At 57.9% G+C, this 23643-nt stretch overlaps 3 protein-coding genes across 12 annotated transcripts in view; 1 reads left to right on the forward strand and 2 right to left on the reverse strand.

Annotated features, from left to right (window-relative positions):
• Window positions 1-16785, forward strand: part of NUMA1 (nuclear mitotic apparatus protein 1) — a 73042-nt gene extending 56257 nt beyond the window's left edge. For 4 of the 8 annotated variants that reach the window (XM_060018348.1, XM_060018347.1, XM_060018349.1 and 1 more), the window contains exons 8-26: window positions 539-659; window positions 1199-1356; window positions 1637-1754; window positions 1834-1951; window positions 2254-2394; window positions 3353-3475; window positions 3629-7027; window positions 7501-7542; window positions 9034-9102; window positions 10474-10584; window positions 10660-10878; window positions 10966-11123; window positions 12414-12660; window positions 13549-13777; window positions 14450-14586; window positions 14930-15106; window positions 15226-15342; window positions 15456-15725; window positions 16052-16785. In XM_060018348.1, the coding sequence (XP_059874331.1) occupies window positions 539-659; window positions 1199-1356; window positions 1637-1754; window positions 1834-1951; window positions 2254-2394; window positions 3353-3475; window positions 3629-7027; window positions 7501-7542; window positions 9034-9102; window positions 10474-10584; window positions 10660-10878; window positions 10966-11123; window positions 12414-12660; window positions 13549-13777; window positions 14450-14586; window positions 14930-15106; window positions 15226-15342; window positions 15456-15725; window positions 16052-16063 (5966 nt within the window). In that variant the 3' untranslated portion in view covers window positions 16064-16785. The remainder of the gene's footprint in view (window positions 1-538; window positions 660-1198; window positions 1357-1636; window positions 1755-1833; window positions 1952-2253; window positions 2395-3352; window positions 3476-3628; window positions 7028-7500; window positions 7543-9033; window positions 9103-10473; window positions 10585-10659; window positions 10879-10965; window positions 11124-12413; window positions 12661-13548; window positions 13778-14449; window positions 14587-14929; window positions 15107-15225; window positions 15343-15455; window positions 15726-16051) is intronic. The other 4 variants (XM_060018350.1, XM_060018353.1, XM_060018352.1 and 1 more) reach the window with 4 other exon arrangements.
• Window positions 16786-17044: 259 nt separating this feature from the next.
• IL18BP (interleukin 18 binding protein) lies at window positions 17045-19792 on the reverse strand. Its single transcript, XM_060018357.2, has 6 exons — window positions 19701-19792; window positions 19257-19344; window positions 18675-18881; window positions 17897-18020; window positions 17666-17813; window positions 17045-17432 (listed from the first exon to the last, which is right to left on the reverse strand). Exons 2-6 carry the CDS (start codon window positions 19276-19278, stop codon window positions 17325-17327), a joined length of 609 nt encoding a protein of 202 aa, XP_059874340.1. The 5' UTR covers window positions 19279-19344; window positions 19701-19792; the 3' UTR covers window positions 17045-17324.
• Window positions 19793-21553: 1761 nt separating this feature from the next.
• Window positions 21554-23643, reverse strand: part of RNF121 (ring finger protein 121) — an 82316-nt gene continuing 80226 nt past the window's right edge. The window contains exon 9 of one of the 3 annotated variants that reach the window (XM_060018355.1): window positions 21554-22943. In XM_060018355.1, coding sequence (XP_059874338.1) covers window positions 22823-22943 — 121 coding nt within the window. In that variant the 3' untranslated portion in view covers window positions 21554-22822. The remainder of the gene's footprint in view (window positions 22944-23643) is intronic. The other 2 variants (XM_060018354.1, XM_060018356.1) reach the window with 2 other exon arrangements.

Below are 23643 nucleotides of genomic sequence, written 5' to 3' on the forward strand. Positions count from 1 at the left end.
TGGAGGGCAGGTGGGAGAGGGAGGCGGGAGGAGCAGGTGAGGGAGACCGAGACCCGGTGTTAGAAGTAGGAGGGCCATGCGAAGGTCACCGTGGGAACCAGGGGAAGAGGAGGTTTTGAGAAAGAAGTCATGCTGGCAGTGCACGATTTCAGAATGGAGGGCTTCAGCAAGGAGGCTGGTGGTTCTGACTCGAGAGGTCATTGGGGCTGAGAGGAGATCTGCTCAGGGTTGGCTTGAGGGAAAAGCGTGAGCACTTGGTCCAGTCTCTGAGCACGGGGGACACAGTCACTTCACTGCGCTCTTCGAGTGCTGGGGATCTGTGGAAACAGAAGCCCCTTGCTTGATTTGGCTTAGGGCACTGACCTCTGGGTAACCCAGACACCAGGCTTCACGTTCTGCCCAAGCGCCTCCCTCTGCAGCTTACCTATAAGTGTCTGGATTCATTCCCACTAAGGCGAGTTCTCAAATTGCATAAAGATGCAAATCTGTCCACCCTCTTACTAACCTCTCTTTGGCTTGTTTACTCCTTCCCCTCTAGCTCCTGTCCCTTCCCCCTGTTCCAGCACCATCTCTGAAGAGCTCTCCCCACCCAGCCACCAGGCCAAGAGGGAGGTTCGCTTCCTAGAGCTACAGAAAGTCGCCTCTTCCAGTGGGAACAAGTATGTGCTGGGCCTCTTCTCCTGGGATGGGGCCTCAACATCCAGTCCTCAGATCCCTGCATCCTAGAGGCTAAGCTGTTGACCAGCCCCTTATGTCATCAAGAGTGCTTGGAGTATCTTGTAGATCTGGGATGCCCTCCCCTGCCCCAGTACTAATGGGGGAATTGGTTGGGATCTGTCCTCGGCAGAAGGCCTTTCAAAGGCTGTTCTTTGTTTATGGAATTTCTTGCTTCCCTGGAGACTGTGCTAAAGTCCGTTCTCCTAGTGCAGCTCTGTAGAGGCAAAGGGAATGCACTCCTTTTGCAGCGATTGGGGCGGGGGAGGGTATAGAGAAATTAAGGCTTGGAGGAAGAAGAAAAGCTTTCTCAGGGTCATGTCATAAGGCACGAGGTAGCACTGCAGACAGACCCCAGGTGTTTGGGCCCCGCAGCCGGTGCTCACAACCATAGGGCCGGGCTCCCCCAGCCCCGCCTGTGGTCGGTAGCTTCAGCCCTCACGTCGGTTTCTGACCATGGCATCTGGACCATCTCCTTCCTCAGCTTCCTCCCAGGTTCTCCAGCCTCCCCCATGGGTGACATTCTGCAGACCCCACAATTCCAGATGAGGCGGCTGAAGAAGCAGCTTGCAGATGAGAGAAATAATCGAGACGAGCTGGAGCTGGAGTTGGCCGAGAACCGCAAGCTCCTCACAGAGAAGGGTAGGTGGCCTGCCGCTGGCAGATGTGTGTTAACGGGCAGCATTTGGGATTTTCATCCGGGGAAGTGCTGGGCTTGTCTGAGGCGTGGCCCCTCTGTCTTCTGTGTTGTCGCCTCTGCTGGCCCGGATGCTTAGAGCTCAGCCCTGGGCCTGTCAGGCTGACCTCCTGGAAGCTGGTTCTGTCCTTGCCACCCTCCTTCCTTTCCCCGGGATTGGACGCCTCTTCCTTCCTCCCCCTCCTCCCCTTAGTCCTGTGCTAACTCTCCCCTCCTCTGGGGCAGATGCGCAGATAGCCGTGATGCAGCAGCGCATCGACCGCCTGGCTCTGCTGCACGAGAAGCAGGCAGCCAGTCCGCTGGAGCCCAGGGAGCTTGAGGAGCTCCGTGGCAAGAATGAGAGGTACAGTGCTCCCTACCGTCCTTCCCACTCCCGGGGCAGGGGAGATATGCTCTTTCCTCACTGCTCCCCTCCCTTGCAGCCTCACCATACGGCTCCACGAAACTCTGAGGCAGTGCCAGGACCTGAAGACAGAGAAGAGCCAGATGGATCGCAAAATTAACCAGCTTTCTGAAGAGAATGGGGACCTTTCCTTTAAGGTGAGTGTTGAGGTTTCTGGCCCCCACCTGGAAGCCCCTTTGCTTGAATAGGTCTGGAAAATTCCCCGAAAGAGTGTTGAGGAGAATGTCCTCATTGCGTAATTGGCTGCTGCCAGGGACCGGCTGGTGGCCCTAAGTTTTGATTTGTAGTCCTGAGTCAGAGACGTGAATAGTTGCGATTGGTTTGAGGAAGGTTGGAAGGCTAATGGGAGCTGTCCAGGCCCTGGAGCTCAGGGGGCAGATAGCAGTGGTGTTGGCAGTTTTGACCCTGGGTGATGGGCGTTCCCTCTTGTCTGTCTCAGCTGCGGGAGTTTGCCAGTCACCTGCAGCAACTACAGGGGGCCCTCAATGAACTGACAGAAGAGCACAGCAAGGCCACTCGGGAGTGGGTGGAGAAGCAGACCCATCTGGAGAAGGAGCTCGGCACAGCCCTGCAGGACAAGGTAACCCTCTGCTTGGGGAAGTCAGGGCCACAGTCTTGACCACACACTCAAAGCTGAATTCCGTTTACCGCTCTATTCTTTGGGGCCTTTGGGAATTATGCTGCCTACTTTTCAAGGCTTAATAGTGTGCTGTAATGGGCTTCAGGCCAGTACACCTATGAATCCTGTCTCTGCTGTTTACAAGGTGTGGCTCTTGGACAAGTTACTTGACTTTCTTTCTAGGCATCCTTTTCCTAAAATGGGAAAAAGAATGGGTAGCTGCCTCATTATCCGTTGTAAGATAATGCATATGGAGCACTGAACACACATTGTCTGGTGCAAAGTGAGCTCTCAGTGAATTAGTTACTGTTATTTATTATTGCTAATAAGAATCCAGCTCTGCCACTTATTAATAACCATGTAGCCCGGGGGCAAAGCACTTTACTTCTGAGCTTCAGATTCTTACCCTGTAGAAAAAAAAAAAGGGATGGTAGTAGCTACCTCCCAGATCTGTTGGGTAGGTTAGAAATTCAGAGAGGTACCCAGCACAGTGCCTGGCCTATTGTAGGTACTTAGTGAACAGTGGTATAAAGTGGGGCAGGGGACCAGGGGATGCTGCTGCTGTTGATGCTCAGACTGTTGGGATATTTTTAAGCTGATGGGTTTTTGGATTATCTGAGAGTCAAGACATGAGTGAGGAAGGGCATACAGTGAGGAAATCTGGAGTAAACTCAGCAGCCTTGGAGAAGAAATGAGCAGGTCACTTGACTTAACTGAGCCCTGGTACCAGGGCTAGAGAGTCAGGTCTCTCATGGTCCCAGGTCCTTGATTTCTGCAAGTTTTCCCCTAGGTCAGGGCAAAAGGAGATCTTGGTACTAAGGTAATAGGGTCTTATGTTTTGTTGATGTTCAAAAGGGTTTGTGTGGTAATCCGGTGCCTGTTCCACTTCTGTTAACATGGGGCTCTTGTATACTCCCAGAAATGCCTTGAAGAGAAGAATGAAATCCTTCAGGGAAAACTTTCACAGCTGGAAGAACATTTGGCCCAGCTGCGGGAGAACCCACCCCGGGAGAAGGGCGAGGTGCTGGGTGATGTCTTGCAGGTAGGATCTCAGGGGCAGGGGTGAGACCTGTGTGCTGGGATTGCTGCAGACCCCACGTTCGCCGTGTTCAGGTTCCTGGCGGTCCTCAATCCCCAGAGGGGCCGGGGGACCGAGGAGTCGTGCTGAGCCCCATTTGTCTCTTTATCTCACCAGCTGGAGACTCTCAAACAAGAGGCAGCCACTCTGGCTGCAGACAACACCCAGCTCCAAGCCAGAGTGGAGGTGCTGGAGACTGAGCTGGGCCAGCGGGAAGCCAAGTTGCTTGCCGAGCGGAGCCACTTTGAAGAAGAAAAGCAGCAGTTGGCCAGCCTGATTGCCGAGCTGCAGGGCTCCCTGTCCAACCTTGGCCAGGCCAAGGAAGAGCTGGAGCAGGCCTCTCAGGCTCAAGGGGCCCGGCTGTCTGCCCAGGTGGCCACGATGACCTCCGAGCTCGCCACCCTCAATGCCACCGTCCAGCAGCGGGATCAAGAACTGGCTGGCCTGAAGCAGCAGGCCCAAACAGAGCAGGCGCAGCTCGCGCAGACCCTCCAGCGGCAGGAACAGGCCTCCCAGAGCCTCCGCCAGCAGGTGGAGCAGCTGAGCAGCAGCCTGGAGCAGAAGGAACAGCAGTTGGAAGAGGCCACCAAGGAGCAGAAGGCCACCCGGCGAGACCACGCCCAGCAGCTGGCCGCTGCGGCTGAGGAGCGGGAGGCCTCTTTACGGGAGAGGGATGCGGCCCTCCAGCAGCTGGAGGCACTGGGGAAGGAGAAGGCCGCCGAGCTGGAAGTCCTGCAACAGCAGCTTCAGGCTGCTAGTGAAGCCCGGGACAGTGCCCAGACCTCGGTGACACAGGCCCGGCGGGAGAAGGCAGAGCTGAGCCAGAAGGTGGAGGAGCTCCATGCCCGTGCTGAGGCAGCCCACCAGGAGCGGTGTGAGGCGCAGGCCCAGGTGGCAGAGCTGAAGGCCCAGCTGAGGTCTGAGCAGCAAAAAGCAACCGAGAGAGAAACGGTGGCCCAGGAGAAGGCCCAGCTCCAGGAGCAGGTCCGGGCCCTTGAGGAGTCCTTGAAGGTCACCAAGGGCAGCCTGGAAGAGGAGAAGCACAGGGCTGCAGACATCCTGGAAGAGCAGCAGCGATGCATCTCCAGGCTGGAGGCGGAGGCCCGGAGCCTGGTGGAGCAGCACGAGCAGGAACAGCAGGAGCTGGAAGAAGAGAAGGCTGGGCGCAGGGGGCTGGAGGCCCGACTGCAGCAGCTCGGGGAGGCCCATCAGGCCAAGACAGAAGCCCTGCGGCAGGAGCTGGCTGAGGCCATCGCCTCCCAGCGCGAGGCTGAGAGTGAGTGTGAGCAGCTTGCCAAGGAGGTGGCCACCTGGCGTGAGCGGTACGAGGACAGCCAGCAGGAGGAGGCACAGTACGGAGCCATATTCCAGGAACAGCTGATGACCCTGAAGGAGGAATGCGAGAAGGCCCGCCAGGAGCTGCAGGAGGCAAAGGAGAAGGTGGCAGGGATAGAGGCCCACAGCGAGCTCCAGATCGGCCGGCAGCAGAGTGAGCTTGCTCAGCTCCACGCCAGCCTGGCCAGGGCCCTGCAGCAGGTCCAGGAGAAGGAGGTCAGGGCCCAGAAGCTCGCAGACGACCTGTCCGCTCTGCAGGAGAAGATGGCTGCCACCAGCAAGGAGGTGGTCCACCTGGAGGCCTTGGTGCGCAAGGCGGGTGAGCAGCATGAAACGGCCTCCCAGGAGCTACTCAAGGAGCCGCCCAGGGCAGGAGACAGAGAGTCGGAGTGGCTGAAAGAGCATCAGGGACGCCCGTTCTGCAGCACACAGGCTGCACTGCAGGCCATGGAGCGTGAGGCAGAGCAAATGGGCAGTGAGCTGGAGAGGTTGCGCGCCGCGCTGATGGAGAGCCAGGGGCAGCAGCAGGAGGAGCGTGGACAGCAGGAGAGGGAGGTGGCGCGGCTGACCCAGGAGCGGGGCCGGGCCCAAGCCGACCTTGCCCTGGAGAAGGCCGCCAAGGCCGAGCTTGAGATGCGGCTGCAGAATGCCCTCAACGAGCAGCGTGTGGAGTTTGCTGCCTTGCAGGAGGCACTGGCCCGCGCCCTGATGGAAAAGGAGGGGAAGGATCAGGAGCTGGCCAAGCTTCGTGGGCAGGAGGCAGCCCAGGGGGCAGAGCTGAAGGAGCTTCAGCAGACTGTGGAGCGGCTGAAGGAACAGGTGGCCGGGAAAGAGGAGGAGTGCCCACAGTCTCTAGGGACGGCCAGCCGAGAAGACGCTTCCGGGTCGGGAGCCCAGCCTGAGGCTACCGGAAAGACGGAGCAAACAGGCCCGGAGCTGGAGGCTCTGCGGGCAGAGGTGAGCAGGCTGGAGCAACAGGTCTGCGAGTATCAGGAGAAGTCCTCCAGCCTGGAGCGCAGCCTTGAGGCTGAGCGCGCCTCCCACGCGGAGCAGGCCAGTGCTCTGGAGACTTTGCGGGGCCAGTTAGAGCAGAAGGCCCAGGAACTGGGGAGCGGTCAGGACACCTTAGCCTCAGCCCAGAGGGAGCTGGCCACCCTCCGCGCCAAGGCCCAGGAGCACGGCAAGGCTGAGGATGGGTGGAAGGCACAGGTGGCCCGGAGTCAGCAGGAGGCTGAGAGGAAAAACAGCCTCATCAGCAGCTTGGAGGAGGAGGTGTCCATCCTGAACCGCCAGGTGCTGGAGAAGGAAGGCGAGAGCAAGGAGTTGAAGCGGCTGGTTATTGCCGAGTCAGAGAAGAGTCAGAAGCTGGAAGAGAGGCTGCGTCTGCTCCAGGCAGAGATGGCCAGCAGCAGCGCCAGGGCTGCGGAACGCAGTTCCGCTCTGCGGGAGGAGGTCCAGACCCTCCGGGAGGAGGCAGAGAAGCAGCGGGTGGCTTCCGAGAGCCTGAGGCAGGAGCTGGCCTCGCAGGCAGAGCGAGCAGAAGAGCTGGGCCAAGAGTTGAAGGCTTGGCAGGAGAAGTTCTTCCAGAAGGAGCAGGCCCTCTCTGCCCTGCAGCTTGAGCACACCAGCACGCAGGCCCTGGTGAGCGAGCTGCTGCCCGCTAAGCACCTGTGCCAGCAGCTGCAGGCTGAGCAGGCAGCCACTGAGAAACGCCATCGAGAGGAGCTGGAGCAGAGCAAGCAGGCAGCCGGTGGGCTGCGCGCAGAGCTGCTGCGGGCCCAGCGCGAGCTCGGGGAGCTGGTGCCCCTGCGGCAGAAGGTGGCAGAGCAGGAGCGAGCAGCCCAGCAGCTGCGGGCAGAGAAGGCCAGCTATGCAGAGCAGCTGAGCATGCTGAAGAAGGCTCATGGCCTGCTGGCGGAGGAGAACCGGGGGCTGGGCGAGCGGGCCAACCTCGGCCGGCAGTTCCTGGAAGTGGAGCTGGACCAGGCCCGGGAGAAGTACGGCCAAGAGCTGGCAGCTGTGCGTGCTGAAGCTGAGACCCGTCTGGCCGAGATGCAGCGGGAGGCACAGAGTTCTGCCCGGGAGCTGGAGGTGATGACTGCCAAGTACGAGGGTGCCAAGGCCAAGGTCCTGGAGGAGAGGCAGCGTTTCCAGGAGGAGAGGCAGAAACTCACAGCCCAGGTGAGGCATCCAGCTCAAGCACACCCCCAGAGAGCAGCCCTGTGGGAGGGGGGGACGTTGTCTCTCTGCATTCCTGGGCCTCCGGCTCCCACATGATTAGAGTGTCTTGTCTTCCCACACTCACTGGGTGGCAGAGGAAGAGAGGTGACTGGTAGAGTTCAAGTCTGTTGCCCCCACCCCGTTGGCCTACAGAAAATACCAATAGCCTCCTCTTCTCCGAAGCCTCTGTCCCTGGAGAGTCAGGCTGCAAAGGCCATCAGCCCGTTGAGGCACAGTGTCGTGAGGAGGCGCACTTGCAGTGGAGGCCCGAGAGCCACCGGCGACTAGAATGACCCGAGCTAGCATTTACAAAAATTTTTAGACGTCTAGTTCCATGGGAAGATTAGAGCCTCGGTGAGGTCAGCCTGGCACCAGGGCCAGTGCCTCTTTGGCCCCCATCTCATGCTGTCTCCGTTGCTCCTCCCCACGCACAGGTGGAGCAGCTAGAGTTATTTCAGAGAGAGCAAACTAAGCAGGTAATGCCTGAGGTCCTCGCTAAATGCTGGCTGCTTAAGTGGTGACTGGTCTCGGTGCATGACCCCAGCTGCAGCTTGCCTCCGCTGGCTCCTGTTGTGAACTGTTTGTGAAGGGGGCAGGGTCAAGCCGTGGAACCCAGGCCCAGGCCGCCCCGGAGTGCAGTGTGCTAGGCCCTCTCTCAGGCCTCATCCCACCCATCCCAGGTCGGCCTCTCCACTTTTCTGTGCTTTCATCGCTTGTCAGGGATGAGGGGTAGGGTAGGCTTCACCTTTCCCATACCAGATCCAGCAACAGACTGCTCTTGGGATTCCTGAACCTCCAAGACCTACTCCAAGTTTGGGTACTCAACTGTGGGGACTCGCAGGATGCCCATGGGCCTTGTTTAACACAGGCCCCTTCTTTCCCACAGAAACCAGAAAGATGATATGCAGGAGGTCCCCATAGATTAGGGGGGTTGTGAGCTCAGGACGCCTGCCCATCACTCTCTGGGGTTTTAACCCCGAGCATGGAGTAGTGATGTCTGGGAGCAAGAAGGCCAAGGTTGAGAGGAGCAGGAGGGGCTCCCACAAGTCAGAGGAGGGGAGGTCTGGCTGCCGTGCCCTCACAAGGATCTCTGCTGCCCTAGACATCAAAGCTATCGAACTGGTATTTAGTGGGAGCACGCTTTCCACCACTCCTCCTACCCTGTCACCTTGGGCCTGCTGAGGAGTCGGCCCTTCTCTCCTCCCATCATCTCCTCCGAGGAGCCTGAGATGATGGGGAAGCTCAAACTGAATAGCAAACAGTTAGCAATGGAGCCCTTGCCTCTCACCTTTGCTGATCATGCTTGAGCTCCTGGAATGCCTGGGGGAGCCAGGAGTGTTTGTGGCTGTTATGCTCCCTCTCGTCCCCTCCCTCCCTTCGCTCTTCCTCTCTGTGGGAGTGGGGTGGGCTTGGAGTACATGTGCTGCCCCTGCCCTCCTCTTCCAGCAGCCTGACCCCCAGTGCTAATCACAGCAGCCACACCGCTAGCACCAACCCTAACGGCTTGTGGATATTGGGAAGAGGTCCGAGCATCTGGCTTTTTCTCTGGCCGTATCTGGGAGGAGGGGGGATGGGCACTCACTGAGTACGTCTGCTGGAGTGGTAGACTGGGTCCCCTGGTCCTGTCTGGCCCGGGAAGGTTGGGGCTGGAGCGGCAGCAGCGGCAGTAGGACGTGGTGGGGTGTCGGCTCCTGAGTCAGCTGTGCTGTCTCTGTCTCTGCAGGTGGGGGTTGGAGGCGAGCACAGGCAGGTGGCTCTGGCAGCACTTGAGTTGGGTCACATCACTCAATGTCCTGCTGACCAGCCTGGGCAGCAGGCCGTTCCCTAATTAGAGGCCAGAAAAAGGACCTGAGTTTCTTCTTCCAGGAACACTGGGGACTGGTCTGGGGAAAACCGCGTAATTTGTCTGGACATCCAGGGGAAGGCCTCCCTGAGTCTTGTCTTCTCCTTTTCCCTTCCTGCCCCAGGTGGAAGAACTGAGTAAGAAGCTAGCTGACCATGACCAAGCCAGCAAGGTGCAGCAGCAGAAGCTGAAGGTGGGACAGCTGGGGGATGGGCCTGCCCTCTGCTAGCCTCAGGTCAAGCGGGGAGGGAAGGTGCTAAGCCCCTGGGTTGGGGCACCCTGGGGCCTGGCAGCCTCAGGAGCCCCGCCTGTGCCTCTGGGAGCTCTCGAGGGAAGACTGGAGTGGCCCCCAACCCCCATACCTTCACTGTCTGCTACAGTAGCCACTAGCCATGTGTGGTTATTTAAATTGAAATGAAATTTAAAATTGAGTTTCTCAGTTGCGCTAGCCACAGTTCCACTGCTCAGTAGCCATGTGTGGCTAGTGGCTGCTGTACTGGACAGGGCAAATCAGAACATTTCCATCACTGCAGAAAGTTCAGTTGGGTTGCGCTGCTAAATCTCAGGGAGGAGCGTCAGTAACGTTTAATATTACAATGCAATTTAATATTCTTAATGCTTTCAGCGATGTCACCTTCTTTGGTTTAATATTTGCTTTTTTGCAGCTCTAGGCGTCACAGCTTTTAGTTAGGGGCAAAGGAATTTGGCACCAGTGGCCCTCGGAGGGTCACAGAGTTGGTGGGAGCTCAGCTTTGTTTCCCCAGCTCACTGCCATGTACTCCACACCATGTCACAATTACGTGATAAACAGATGCTTATTACACTCTTCTTAGGGGCCTTCCTGGTGCTGGGAGATGTGGAGAGGTAAGGCTGGATCTGGATGGCCCTGTCCAGTGCCTGCTACAGACGTAGTATTTGCTGGTGTTGTAGGTGGACAGAGAATCCGCCACAGGCCCTGCTCCCCAGGAGTCTATGGTCTGGATAGGAGGCAGTGCCGGCATCATAAATGAGCCCACACAGGCTTTGGAGTCAGGTGGACCAAGGTTCAAGTCTTACTCTGCTGTTTAGTTACTGTGACCCTGGTCAATTTGCTTTCAAGGTCTGAGCTCAGTTTCTTCATCTCTGAAGTGGAGATAGTTAGTTCCTAGAGTGGTTTTGAGCAGAAATGAATTCACGTGTCCTCAGAGAGCACACATGCTGTGTGCCTAGCTCCATGCTCTGCACCCTGGTGTTCCCTGGGGATCAGTGCCCTTCCTCCTCGGGGAGACTGTACTCATGGAGAGAGAGAGAGATGGTTTGTGCCTGGTCTCAAAGAAGCAAAGGCAGGCTGCCAGAACTCTTCCAGAAATGGCATTAGCTGGACAGGAAAAGCTCCTATAGAAGGTGCACTTCGAGGGGTGTGTGGTGTTTTGGTAGGCTGGAGTTGGGAGCGGGTAAAAGGTCTTTTTGTGTGTCCTGAGAGGTTAGGCAGGAGTCTGAAAACATCCATGGAGCCCAGGAGGGTATGGATTCGGGTGGAGCAAACAGACCAGCAGCCCTGATCAGCCCTTCTTGTGCTTTCCAGGCCCAGGGAGGTGAGAGCCAGCAAGAGGCGCAGCGCCTCCAGGCCCAGCTGAATGAGCTGCAGGCCCAGCTGAGCCAGAAGGAGCAGGCGGCTGAGCACTACAAGCTGCAGGTGAGGAGCCTGGTCCTGCCCACCTGCCCCACCCTACCCCAGCCCCACCAACACACCTGCCCTCTGCCCACCCAGATGGAGAAGGCCAAGACTCATTATGATGCCAAGAAGCAGCAGAACCAAGAGCTGCAGGAGCAGCTGCGGGGCCTGGAGCAGCTGCAGACAGAGAACAAGGAGCTGCGGGCTGAAGCGGATCGGCTGGGCCGGGAACTGCAGCAGGCCGGGCTGAAGACCAGGGAGGCCGAGCAGACCTGCCGTCACCTCACCGCCCAGGTGCGCAGCCTGGAGGCACAGGTAGGGCCCCGGCTGCACTGACGCCCTCCTCTCCTCAGCCATCCCTGCTTAGGCCTCCCTTCACTCTCCCTCGGCTCTCCTTCCCAGGTTGCCCACGCTGACCAGCAGCTTCGGGACCTGGGCAAGTTCCAGGTGGCGACTGACGCCTTAAAGAGCCGGGAGCCGCAGGCTAAGCCTCAGCTGGACTTGAGCATTGACAGCCTGGATCTGAGCTGCGAGGAGGGGACCCCACTCACTATCACCAGGTCAGGAGGCACCCTTCCTCCCTCCGTCTGTTGTCCTTTGAGCGCCCCCTGTTTATCAGGCTGTATCCTGGGCACTGGGGCTGTGAGATAAATAAGACGTGAACCCTTTGCCCTCTGGAAGCTTATTCTTAGAGAAGAATAAAGAAAGTATTAGAGGTATTAGGCCAGATGTTTGTATATAGCACAGTGGGAGTAAATAAAAATGAGTGGTCAGAAAAGGCATCATGGAGGCTGTCACTCCTGCTCTGAGTCTTGAAAGAAGCCGTAGGGGTGTGTCTGATGGACGGAGGAGAGTGGTTGAGAGCAGAGGCCGAGAAAGAGCCTGGATGGGCTGGAACATGAAGTTGCAAGGGCTTGGGCCCAAGTCCCTGAGGACCGGCTGGACTCCCCACTGAGTGGGGGGTGAGCACATGTGTTGAGGAGCACATGGTCCGGTTTGCATCTTAGAAAGCCTGTCCTGATAGGGGAAAACTGAGACTTTAATAAAAACAATAAATGTGTTTTTAGAAATGTTCAACACTTATGTGTGTCAGACACTGTTATAAACACCTGAAAAGTATTCATTCATTTATCCCTTAACAACTCTGAGGAAGCATCTACGATTATCTCCTTTCACAGATGAAATTGGGGCAGAGGGGCGGTCACTTGCCCAAGGTGCCACAGTGGCAGGGCTAGGCTTGAACCTGGGCAGCCTGGCTCAAGTCCTTGTTTGTCTCCACTCTGTGTCTCTCAGAGGCTGTTGTAAGTCTAGGTGAGAGGGGGCAAGGCAGGTAGGGAGGGGCGTGAGAGTGGAGTATGGTGTGGTTAGGAGAGCTCTCAGGAGACTCACTCGCCGATTGGGTTTGGCAGGAGAGGGAAGAGGTAGGACTGTGCCTGTGTTCGTGGCTGGGGGCTTGGGTGGAGGCCGCCCCTCCCAGCTCCTACTTGCTGAAATAGGAGATACAGGAGGAGGAACAGACAATGGACTTGGTTTGGGACATGTTCGTTAGTTGTGGAATCCATGGGGGAGGTCTGGGGCTGTGGATATATGGGTCTGGGAGCAGGGTTTGGGAATTGCCAGTATTGAGTTCAGAGAGCCATGGAGTGGATAGGCTCACCAGGGATGGAGAATGGATGGAAGGCCAAGGTCAAGAACTCTCCTTGATACCTCTGAGAAATCAGAGAGGGTGGGGTGCTTGACTTAGTCTTCTTGTAATAATAAATGTAGGACTTGGTCGCTTTGGAGCAAAGGGATGGACAAAGTGCCTTGTAGCCCCAGGAATGGCACCTCAGCAGATGTTTTCCCCACAGCAAGTTGCCTCGTACCCAGCCAGATGGCACCAGCATCCCTGGAGAGCCAGCCTCGCCCATCTCCCAGCGTCTGCCCCCCAAGGTAGAATCCCTGGAGAGTCTCTACTTCACCCCCATCCCCGCTCGGGGTCAGCCCCCCCTGGAGAGCAGCCTGGACTCCCTGGGGGATGTCTTCCTGGACTCAGGCCGGAAGACCCGCTCCTCTCGTCGGCGCACCACGCAAATCATCAACATCACCATGACCAAGGTCAGGCTGCTGCAAGTGGGGCTGCAGAGTAGCAATGCTTGCTTCCTCTCAAGGGCATCTTTCCATCGGGTCCTCAAAACAGCCTCAAGAAGCAGGCAGGGCTGACCAGTCCATACCCACAGATGGGAAAGCTTAAGGGTGGTGACTTGCTTAGGCCTCTGGTAGAAAGGGGCAGGGCTGGACGTGGCTGCCTGTCCACTGACTCTAAGGCTGCTGTCCTCTCCGTGTACAGCAGTGACCCTGTGCAGGCTTAAGGGAGACAATGTGGAGAAGTTGCAGTCCGGCCCGTGCCTCCCCACACACCCATGGGTACACCCTTGGGTAGCTGAGATGCGTTGTGGTTGCCCAGTGGGCTGCCTCCCTGGCTGGGGGCTCTGGTCCTTGTTTCCATAGCACTAGGAGGTTGGGGAGGAGAGGAGGGGGGCATCTCTGGTGGGGAGAAGCTGGAGAAGTTCTAAAAGATGGTCAGGGGCCTGGCACACTTGGGTGGAAGGACACTGTGGGATGAACCCAACAAGCTCAGGAGACGTGAGTTCTAGCCCCAGCTCTGCCGCTTCCTTGCTTTGTGCCCTTTGGGCCAGTCACTTCATTCCTTTGCACCTCACTTCTAAAATGGTCTGATGCACTCTGCCTTCCCTCCCTCAAAGCATTGTTAATAGACTCAATGGAAAAATGGACAGAAAAGAGTCTTGACAGCCTCAGTACCTTGTGTGGGATTCTGGCAACAAGGCCCATTTCTTGCAGAAGTGCAGCTAAGGACCCCATGCAAGGCAGTGTGGATACGTGCAGCCATGGGGTCTGAGGCGCTTCGGGAAGGGGAACGGGAGGCTTCTTGATGGGGTGTCAGGGCCCCTATCCCTACTACAACAGGTGCATCCTCTCTTCCAGAAGCTAGATGTGGAGGAGCCAGACAGCGCCAACTCCTCCTTCTATAGCACGCAGTCTGCCCCTGCTTCCCAGGCTGGCCCGAGAGCTGCCTCCTCCACCCAGTCTCTAGCCCGCCTGGGCTCTCCCGACGACGGCAACTCGGCTCTGCTAAGCCTGCCTGGCTACCGGCCCACCACTCGCAGCTCCGCTCGCCGCTCCCAGGCTGGGGTGTCCAGCGGGGCCCCTCCAGGTGAGGGGATTGTGGGGACTTAACACACCCAAAGATTAGACTGGAAGCAGATCCTGGCACAGGGAAGGGACAAGCTTTTAAAAACCCAAGGCTGGCTTCCTGGCCGCCACCCAGCACCTCACCTGCCTCTCCTCCCTGCAGTCTGAGGGCCTTGGCTGTTGTCACATCAAGGCGCTGTGCTGGGCAATAACACTGATGTCATTCTCAGCCAGGCTATAAACCAGAAAACACATGACGGGCCTGGGATTCCCAGCACAAGAGTGCTGCCCGGCTGCTGTCAGTCGTCCTCCAGGCCCCTTCTCAGGTGGGAAGGGGCTGCCAGAGAGGCCAGACTGGCCTGGGAGCTATGCTCAGATTCTTTTCTGAGGCTCTTGCCTTCAGGGACCACTCTGGGTATCGATTCCTGGCCCTCCATTAGTTTCTCTCGGTGTCACAGCCTCTGCATATGACCCCGGGGAGGAAGCAATGAGCCAGTCCCCAGGGTAGGGATGGTCTGTGAGCCCCGAGCCTGTATCTGCAGCACTGAGCAGAGCAGGGCTCTGGGGTGCTAGGCTTGAAGTTCAAGGGCTAGGTGCATGGGAGTGGTGGCAGCAAAGGCTGGTGGGATGCTACCTCCCCCCTCTCCTCCTGGCCTTCCAGCCCCACTTGCTCCAATTTCCTCGCCCTCCACAGGCAGGAACAGCTTCTACATGGGCACTTGCCAGGATGAGCCTGAGCAGCTGGATGACTGGAACCGCATTGCAGAGTTGCAGCAGCGCAATCGAGTGTGCCCCCCGCACTTAAAGACCTGCTACCCTCTGGAGTCCAGGGTGAGCTCTGGGGCCCCCTGCCATGGACCTGCCCCTGTTGGCTCACCTCTTCCTCGTCATCCCACCCCAGTGCCCTGGCCTGCCAAGGAGGGTGACCTGTTTCCAGTCAAATAGCTGGCAGGGAGGGAGCTCAGGGGTGAAGGTCCTGTGGGTGGGCAGGAGCTTGGAGAGGTCTCTTGGGACTGCTCTTTGCAGCCATAGTGGAGGGCGTAGGTGGGGAGCTTTTTGCGATAGGAAGGCTCTAGCTGCTCCACAAGATAGGCCAGTGAAGAGAGTTCTGGGGCGGTCCTGCTCCACCTCCAAACAGCTTGGCTCCACCGACCACTTCTTCTACCCCACGCAGCCTTCCCTGAGCCTGCCTACCATCACAGATGAGGAGATAAAAACCGGTGACCCCCGGGAGACCCTGCGCCGAGCGAGCATGCAGCCAGCCCAGATAGCTGAGGGCGCTGGCATCACCACCCGGCAGCAGCGCAAACGGGTCTCCGCAGAGCCCCACCAGGGCCCTGGCACCCCCGAGGTGGGTGATGTCGGCTCCCATAAGTTGATTAGCGGGGAGGCTCCCGGCTCAGAAGGGGGACGGGTGCTGGTTGGACACGGTCCACTTGTCCTCTGGCTTAACTGTCCTCTTCCCCATAGTCTAAGAAGGCCACCACCTGTTTCCCACGCCCCATGACTCCCCGGGACCGACATGAAGGGCGCAGACAGAGCACTACCGAGGCCCAGAAGAAAGCAGCTCCAGCTGTTGTTAAACAGGTTAGTCAGGGGCTGAAGGGAGACCCTGGAGGGGCCTTGCTGGCCGAGCCCTGGAGCAGCAGGTTGGCCTGGGAGGCCAGTGGCACCCCCAGTTTGACAGCCTCTCCCTACAGGCTGACCGCCGCCAGTCAATGGCCTTCAGCATCCTCAACACACCCAAGAAGCTCGGGAATAGCCTTCTGCGGAGGGCAGCCTCTAAGAAAGCCCCATCCAAGGCCTCCCCCAACCCCCGCAGTGGGACCCGCCGCTCTCCTCGCATCGCCACCACCACAGCCAGTGCCGCCACTGCCGCCGCCATCGCCGCTGCCACTGCCACCCCTCGGGCCAAGGGCAAGGTGGAGGCACTGTCAGGGAAGGGAGAGGGTTCGGCTCTTAGGAATCTGGTAGGAGCATGGGCACCCCCCCCCCCAGCCACCCCAGGGGCTGCTTCCAGGCAGGGCTGAGCTAGGCTGCTGGAGGGCGGGGAGGGCGGGGGCTGAGAGCAGGTGCTCCCGGCCTGGTTAGCTGCTCCTTACGGAGGAGAGGACACGCCTCCATTTCTCCCGAGAGCACCCAGAGCTGCTTAGGCACAGCCAGCCACTGGTAACCTGAAGGTAGATTGGGTCCAGGGCCACACCAAGGAGGGGACCCTAGTCTGGGTGTGGGGGGGCACTGGTGCAGCCTGGCACCGAGTCTCTTCCACTTGAGTGACTGTCTCTCTCTCTTCCAGGCAAAGCAATAAAGAGCCGGTACCAGTGAGTGGCCCCACCTGTGTCCTTGATGCTGCCCTCGCCTGGTCCTTTTTGTTCTGTCCCTTTCAGTGCCTTCTCTCAGCTCCCAGGCCAGCAGTGGCCAAACCCCTATAGACAGTGACGCCTGCCCACACCCCGGCCTGGTACCCGGACCTTCGCCAGGTGAACAGGTGTGTCCTCAAGAGTTGGCCCGGAGCCTGGATAGTCTGGGTCCTCTCCCTGCCTCGCCTCCTGATGTTTTCTTAGAGCAGTCACTTCTCCAGCGCCATCACAAGAAGATTTGGGGCTGGCTTTGAGTGGCTGGGTCCTTGGGCCCAGTCAGTCCTCCTCTCAGCCTCTGGATCTAGAAGGGACCGACCATTGGAGGAGCAGGCCCTGGTCCCTGCTGCTCCCGGTGGCTGGGCCGAGCAAGGGCCCTTGCTTTTGAAGTCCAGGACTGGGCATTGACCTAGTGGGAGCGCCCCACCCCCAGGTGCTCCCATCCACCCAAGGGCACAGTTGCCCGAAGGATGCTCTTTTCCAGGAGAAACGGGCCCTGTGCCTCAGTGGGGGATGGGGGCGGGGGGGGCAGCCTTCAGTGGCAGCTCATCCCCTTCCTTCCCCAGATTTCACTGGGGTGGGATTTGGAGTGATGGGAAGGTTTTTAAGGGCCAGGGATGGATCTTTTCTAAATGTTATTACTTGTAAATAAAGTCTATTTTTCTCCCTTGAATGCCGAGACACCTTGATCTGTGTGGGAAAAGTAGGGAAACCTGGGCTTTGTAGAGCAGCGTACCTTTGTCCCTGTGGAGACTCCAGACCCACATACCTTCTCTCAGATCCCTTCTCCTGGCCTTTCTCAGGCCACAGGATCTTCCCACACTCCATTTCTGGCCTCTGCTCCTGAGGAGCATTATGGGCCGGCCTCTTCTCTTCTGAGGGCCTGTGTCCCCTGAATCTGGTTTTGTCTGTAGCTTCTGAGTGGCATTCTCTCTCCTCTTCCCACACTCCCTCCTCAGACAGGCCACGTTCTGTGAGTAGAATGATGGCCAAAAGGATAAATGAATGGGCAGACATCAGTACGCCACCACTGAAGATCATTTATGAGCACCCGTCGTAGGTCTTGCTGGGGTGACAGAGATACAGCTATGGGTCAGAAGCAGCCTCTCCCCGCATACCTTCCCTGGGACAGTCGAAACAAATACAACATTAAGTCGATGCAGAATGTGGCCTGGGCTGAGAGCGTGTAGAGCTCAATGAAGAGGTGGCATTTCAACCAGGCTTTGGAGCTTGGGGTTCATTATCAGGATGGTGAGGCTGAGGGGACTTGCTGGAGGACAGGGCTTCTTGTGTCGGGGGTACGCTCGTCTTCAGCCCAGCCTGGGGGAGTGAAGCAAACAAGGATCAGGGCCAAGGTGGGAGGGACATCCCTTGTCACTTTTCTCCAGGCCATGCCTCCCCTGCCTGAATCCTGTTCCTTTTAGTTTCCGCCTCAGGCTCGGGGAATTGGTGGGCATTAGCTGGAGGCTACTGTGGACAGAGCCCACCCTTTCCTCCCCACGCCAAAGCAGAGCTCCTCCTGTCCCTGGAAGTCCATCCCTTGGGTTCCTCACCCAGAGCTGGGCCAGGACGAGGTGACGCTGGACAGTCTGCCCAGGATCCGAGAAAACACAGGAGAAGTTGGTGTCTCGCAGGGCGGGGCTCAGCTCCTCCAGCACCAAGGCCCTCCACAGCTGGGTCCTCGTGCCCCTGTGCTCCCGCCTGGAGCAGAAGAGAAGGAAAGGCCATGAGAGGACCGTAGGAGAAGGCCTCCCTCCCACTGGCCTCATCGCCACGCCCCTCACCTGGTGCTGCCCTCCCGCAGCCGGCCCGGGAGGTGCTCGATGAAGGAGCTGTTGCCCAGCCAGTAAAGGATACTGAAGTGGGGGAAGCGGCTGCAGGCAGTACAGGACAAGGTCAGCGTTCCATCTAGGGACACGTGTGGCTGTTAACCCGACTGTACAGCAGACCCTCCCCTCTGCCACGCTGTGGCCTGCCCACCCTGCCCAGCTTCCCAGCTGCCATGATCCAGGAACCTGGAGTGGAGAGTCTGTTAAGAGAAGTGCGGTCATCTACCAGGGGACCCTGGCTGAGTAGGAGGAATTTGGGGACGGGTCCTTGGTCTAGGTCCTTGACTCCTGAGCTTTCTTCTTCAGAATGACCCTTTCTAGCACCCAGCTCCAGTGACTCTAGGAGCCCTGGCTGAGGAGGCAGCACCAGTAGGCCACCGCTCCTCTGAGGAGGCCAGAGGGCAAGTGGGCTCTGGGAGGAGGGGCTGGGCTTGCAGCCACTGCAGTCAAGGCTCTGGGAGTCCGCTGACTGTTCCTTCTGTCTGAATCCTCTCCGTCCCCTTTGACAGGGAGCATCTTGGGAGCTGCGAGCTGAGCCCTGTGCCACACTGGCGATGCTGGCGGGGAGAGGAAGTCAGTGCTCAGCCAAGCTGACCTGGTTGGTGGTGGGCTACATGACAGAAGGTTGGGGGACAGGTGCTCAGAAACCAACCCCACCCTTGGTGCCTCCGTGCCCTCAGCCCGCCCTCTGACCACCGTGCCCTCCTGGGCTCCCATCAGAATGGCTCCTTACTCAGTGAGACTTCCACTTCCGGCCAGGTCACCTCCAATGCTGGGCACTGCTTAGCTGTCGGGAGCGCTGGGGGCCGGGAGGGGCAGGTGTCCTTTGCGATCCCAGCTGAGGCAGTGGCAGCTGTAGTGGCCTGAGGCACAGATGTGGCTCTGGCCAGGTGGGAGACGATGTGGGCACAGAGGAGCAGGGCCCAAAGAGGGCTGGGGTCTGAAAAAAGGACAGTCACAGAGGTCAGCAGCTGTCTGACCTCCGGGGATTGCCCGGCATCCTAGCTCGGATGTTGGCTAGAGAGGGAGTTGCTGCCGGGATGTAAGTCTGGCAGAGATTCTTGGGCTCTGCCCAGGGAACGGGAGAGGCAGAAGAACCCCTCAAGCCCCACCTCTTGGCCCTTTTTGAATGGAGCACAGGGAGACCTTGGAATGGAGCCAGAGCCACAGCATCCGGGCAGAGGCCGAAAGCAACAGCACAGCAGCTGAGGGGAGCCCACCTGGGGGTGAGGCTCAGGGCCAGCCACATGGCTCCACTCTGGTCTCAGGATGCCCCCCACCCCTCCACCCGCACGTGCACAGCCCCAGGTCCCACCTGGAATCCAGTTCTGTCTCATGGTCGTGATGCGTGTGTCAGGAGCTGGCACGCCTGGATCTATATATCTGTGACAACTTCCTCCTCTCTGGGGGAGGCGGGGGAGGAGATGGTGAAAAACTGCTTCTCCCACGTCTTCTGAGTGGCTTGCTTAGATCCCAGGCATACATGTGGCCTTCTTCCTGTGGACTCCACAGCCCCTCCCTACCTCTAGTTTTTCAGTGGGCTGTCAGGCACTGCTATTTACTCTGTCCTGTCCACCTGTGACAACTCCTGGAGGACTGGCATCGGGCATAGGCTAGAGCTCTTCCAGCCCCTAAAAACAAAGCCAGGGGATCCCCACCCTAGCTCTTATTACCATCAACATTATACTGGTTACTAGTCCAATCTAACCCCTTCATTACAGGCATGGAAACTGAGGCCCAAAGAGGACCAGGGACTTACCTAGTCACAAAGGGAGGTAAAGTTCTCTCCACTGCCAGAGCTGGTTCTGGGAAGGGCAGGATATATAGTGAAATCCTTCTGCGAAAGCACTGAACTCTCCCTTCTATTTCACTTTCACTTTTATTTAACCAGGGACTCTAGAGCGGACTCTGGCTACCAAGAGAAGGCACACATACATGACAGCAGTCTGAGCCCAGTCCTTAAGGTTCCTGCACACTGCGCCTCTCTTCCTGAGCCGGAGTTCACAGTGGCCAGGAACCTTCTTGCTAACTCCCAGGCCCCCCGCTTTCCAGATGGTATCAGCCTGGGGTCTTTAACCTTCCTCAGGCCCACCCTCCCAGGGGCACACAGGGCATGAACCAATGAAAGAGTCTCTCACACATGAATTCTTCCATCCCAGCCAACGGTCAGGACTTCGGTGTCCACCTTTGCTCTTCTACGTGAACAGGCCTCCTGCTTCTTCCTTCACAGCCACACCATATTCAAAGGGACAACTCTCCTAGTCACTGGAGACCCCAAGCTGGATCACTCTGACCATTTCAGACTCCATGTCACACCAGCCCATCCACATTCTGGCCTTTCTCAGGCTCCCCACCTCCCTCCAACCAGCAACCCAACGACCACCCATCACTCCCATGAATCCTTCTCACTTCTGTCCTCCCAGCCCCTTGGCCAGAGCTACAGATCTAAGTTCACCAGGAAGTCTAGATTCCCCCTACCTGGTTCACAGGAAGCCCTGAAAAACCCTCCTTTCCGGAACCCCCCGTTTTTTGGAGCTCCACAGCTCAGCTCAGCTGCGTCTGGCCCCACGTGAGCCACACCATGGGAGCTACACTGAGAGCACCTCCAGGCCTTGTGGGCAGGAACCTCTCAGACAAGCCGAGCACTTGGAACACAAGCTGGAGCACTGGACCTAAGAGGAGGAGAGGGTGCTTTCCAGGGTAAGAGGGCGCGTACCCAGCACTGGCTCGAGCAACTGTGAAGGACCAGACCCAAGTGTCTGGGATCAGGAGGATGGGATGCTGGGGACAGAGCCAGGGAGGCCAGGAGGTGGAATTAGGTTTGGAAGACGTGTCCGAACACTGCTGCAATCCCAAGGGTTTTGTGTGCGTGTCATATGCATGTGCGTGTGTATGTATAAAAACCCGACTCATTCCCAATTAGACGTGGAGACTAAAAGTCAACTCCTCTTCTCCAGGGCTCTAGCTGACATTTTCATCTTCTCAGTTCCTCCCCCACCGCCTGCCCCAGGAGCTTCTGTGCTGTTAGATGCAGAGTAACTCCTCCCTAGGAACACCAGTGTCTCCAGCAGTTAGGTCAGGAGGCAAAGCTGCCCAGGACTTCAGAGACACAGTCCTTTGGGGAAGGGGGTGGGGATGCGAGGGAGAGGAGGCAGGACTCTACCTGTGAGTGTAACCAAGGCCAGAGTCGGGCTGCTGGGAGGTCATGGGACTCAGGACTGTTGAAGTATGACGAGACAGCCTTGGACAGCCTGGCCTCGGTTCTCACATGAGCCTGATGCAGGGGTACGGGGACAAAAGTGATGCTCCCTGCCGCCATTCCACTCTCTGAGGATGAGCCCACTGGCATGCAGACCTCGGAAGCCACGGCTGGGTAAGAGAAGCCAAAGCTGAGAGTGATCGCGAGAGGGGTGGTGGTGGCAGGGCACTGACCTCAGGTGGTGAGGACAGTCACCCAGCGATGGCGCAGGGCACCTTCTGCTACAGGACGAAAGCCCGGCATTCCACCTTGCTCAGGGATGTTGGGCAGGGCCCACCACCCCCAGGCCCCGGCTCTCAAATGGGAAGAGCAAGAGGCAGCAAGGGCCAGGCACCCACGGGGACTGCAGGGAAAGAGGTGGGTAGAAGAAAAGCAAGATGGATGTTCAGCTTTCCAACCCAGCTCACGGAGCTTTATTCAGAATGGATGACAAGATCCTGCTTGGTTCTTACTGCACTTGAAGGGCCATATTCCCTAGGAACCCAGCACGGAATGACCACGTTTGCCCTCCCATTTCCTTCAAAATTCCTAGGACCAGAGCTGGGGCCTACCTGGAACCCCTTTTCAGAACCCATACTTACCTGGGCCTGACCCTCTTCCCACCCACCTCACCACTTGTGTTGCCAGGCCCAGGCAGGACTCATGGATGACAAGGCTGACATGAGGATATTCCTTGGGCTGGGAATCCCCTGGCAGCTTCAAGGGAACAATGTCTGACCACAGGAAGAAGCCTCACATCTGTCATAGTTCTTCTACCACGCACGCACGCACACACACACACACACACACACGCTCTCCGGCTTTCGGGGAAGGAAGTGATGTGGCAGTGGCCTTCAGCACGTGTCACCACTTCTGGGCAGAGGATCAGCTTGCACAAGCGGCCCTCAATCACCGCTGCCAGCAGTAACCCCTGTGGCCCAACTATATATAGATGGTCTTTGTTCTTGGCTGAGTACAGCCCCACTTAGTGGGAGGTTCCCCAAGCTGCTACAGCTCTGGTCACCCCCACACAAATCCCCGGTGAATTCCGAGGTCCTAGAGCTTCCCTTGCTGCAAAAGTCACGACAAGGTCCCACTTGTCTCCACCAGCCTACGGCCCCCAACAGGGAAGACGGAGCCAGACAACGCCCAACTGTGGCCTTAGCCAGGGAGGACGGAGGACACCTCACCCCTCAGTGCTCATCAGTGGCACTGGCCAGAGCTCCCTGGCTCTTCCACACTGAGTGTACCAGGCTCAAGCCCCACATACAGAAGGAAGGGGAGGTGGGCTGGGGCTCTCAGCCAGAGAAGAGATGGCTCCTTTACACCAAAAATGTTGTGGCTCTGCTCCTGCCCTGCTCAAGCAGGGAGGCTGAGGCCTGGAGGAATTGGGGCAATTCCTATGCTCCACAATAAAAAAGGTTTTTAAATATATTCATCAAAATAGTTTTCTTTTAAAAAGCCCCCCACTGCTGACAGCCCCACCTGCTGGCTCTCCATCATATCCCTCCCCAGCCCGGACACAGCCGGAGGGGTCCTGAGTGGCCCGAGTGCCCCTTTGAGTCTTTCCCACCCAGGAGGTCTTGGAGGGCAGGGAGGAGAGTGCCCTGAGGTCCATGGTGGGTGGATGCTCTTCTTCCTGACTATTCCAGGCCCAGGATATAGTTGATGCCTTGCACCAGGCCAATGATGACAGGCTGCCAGGCTACCAAGTATCGAAGCCAGTCCAGCAGTTGCCCGTACATGACATGAGGCCTCTCCCAGCTGTCACTGCGTCAAAGAAAAGAGGTTACGTGTTCGAGTTGCTAAGGCTGGTCTAGGGGATGGGTGAGAGGGTCTACCTACACTTTCCAGATGCTCCACAGAAATGGGCCTACAGAGAAAGGAAGCTGCTTTCTAGAAAGCCCCACCCAGCCCCTATATGTTGGAATGCAGGGCTAAACCCAGAGAATGGGGGCAGGAGGGCAGAGAGGAAGAAGTGCAGAAGATCGGACAGATGCGGGAGAGGGTGGAGGGGTGAAACTAAGCTCTCCATGACCAACATACAGACAGGGCTCCGCATAACCTTCTAAGATTGGACCGCCAGTGTGCCCGAGACTGCTGTAGATTATGGGTGATGATGGCATCAGGGAGGCGGGGAGTGGGATAAGGTAACCCAAAGGTTCTTGCAATGTCCAAAATGAGAGGTTTTCTAGGTCAAGGAAGGGATTGAGTCTCGGGACAGAGGCATGAGGGGGCAGAGCAAGAGGCTGGTCATAGGGGATAACCCCAGGCAAAGGCTCTAAGGAATCCCCACCCAAGGGCACTGAGCACCAGGCCCTACTGAGGCCAAGCGGCCCCTGGAGATAAGTCCCTTCCTTTCACTTTACAGCTAACTGCCGGGCAAGACATGGAGAGGGAGCCTGGGAAACCAGCTCCGGGGAAAGCACAGGTTGAACCTCATGAGACTATGGGGAATCCCTCT

This window comes from Delphinus delphis, chromosome 8 (assembly GCF_949987515.2).
Source record: "Delphinus delphis chromosome 8, mDelDel1.2, whole genome shotgun sequence".
Lineage (NCBI taxonomy): Eukaryota > Metazoa > Chordata > Mammalia > Artiodactyla > Delphinidae > Delphinus > Delphinus delphis.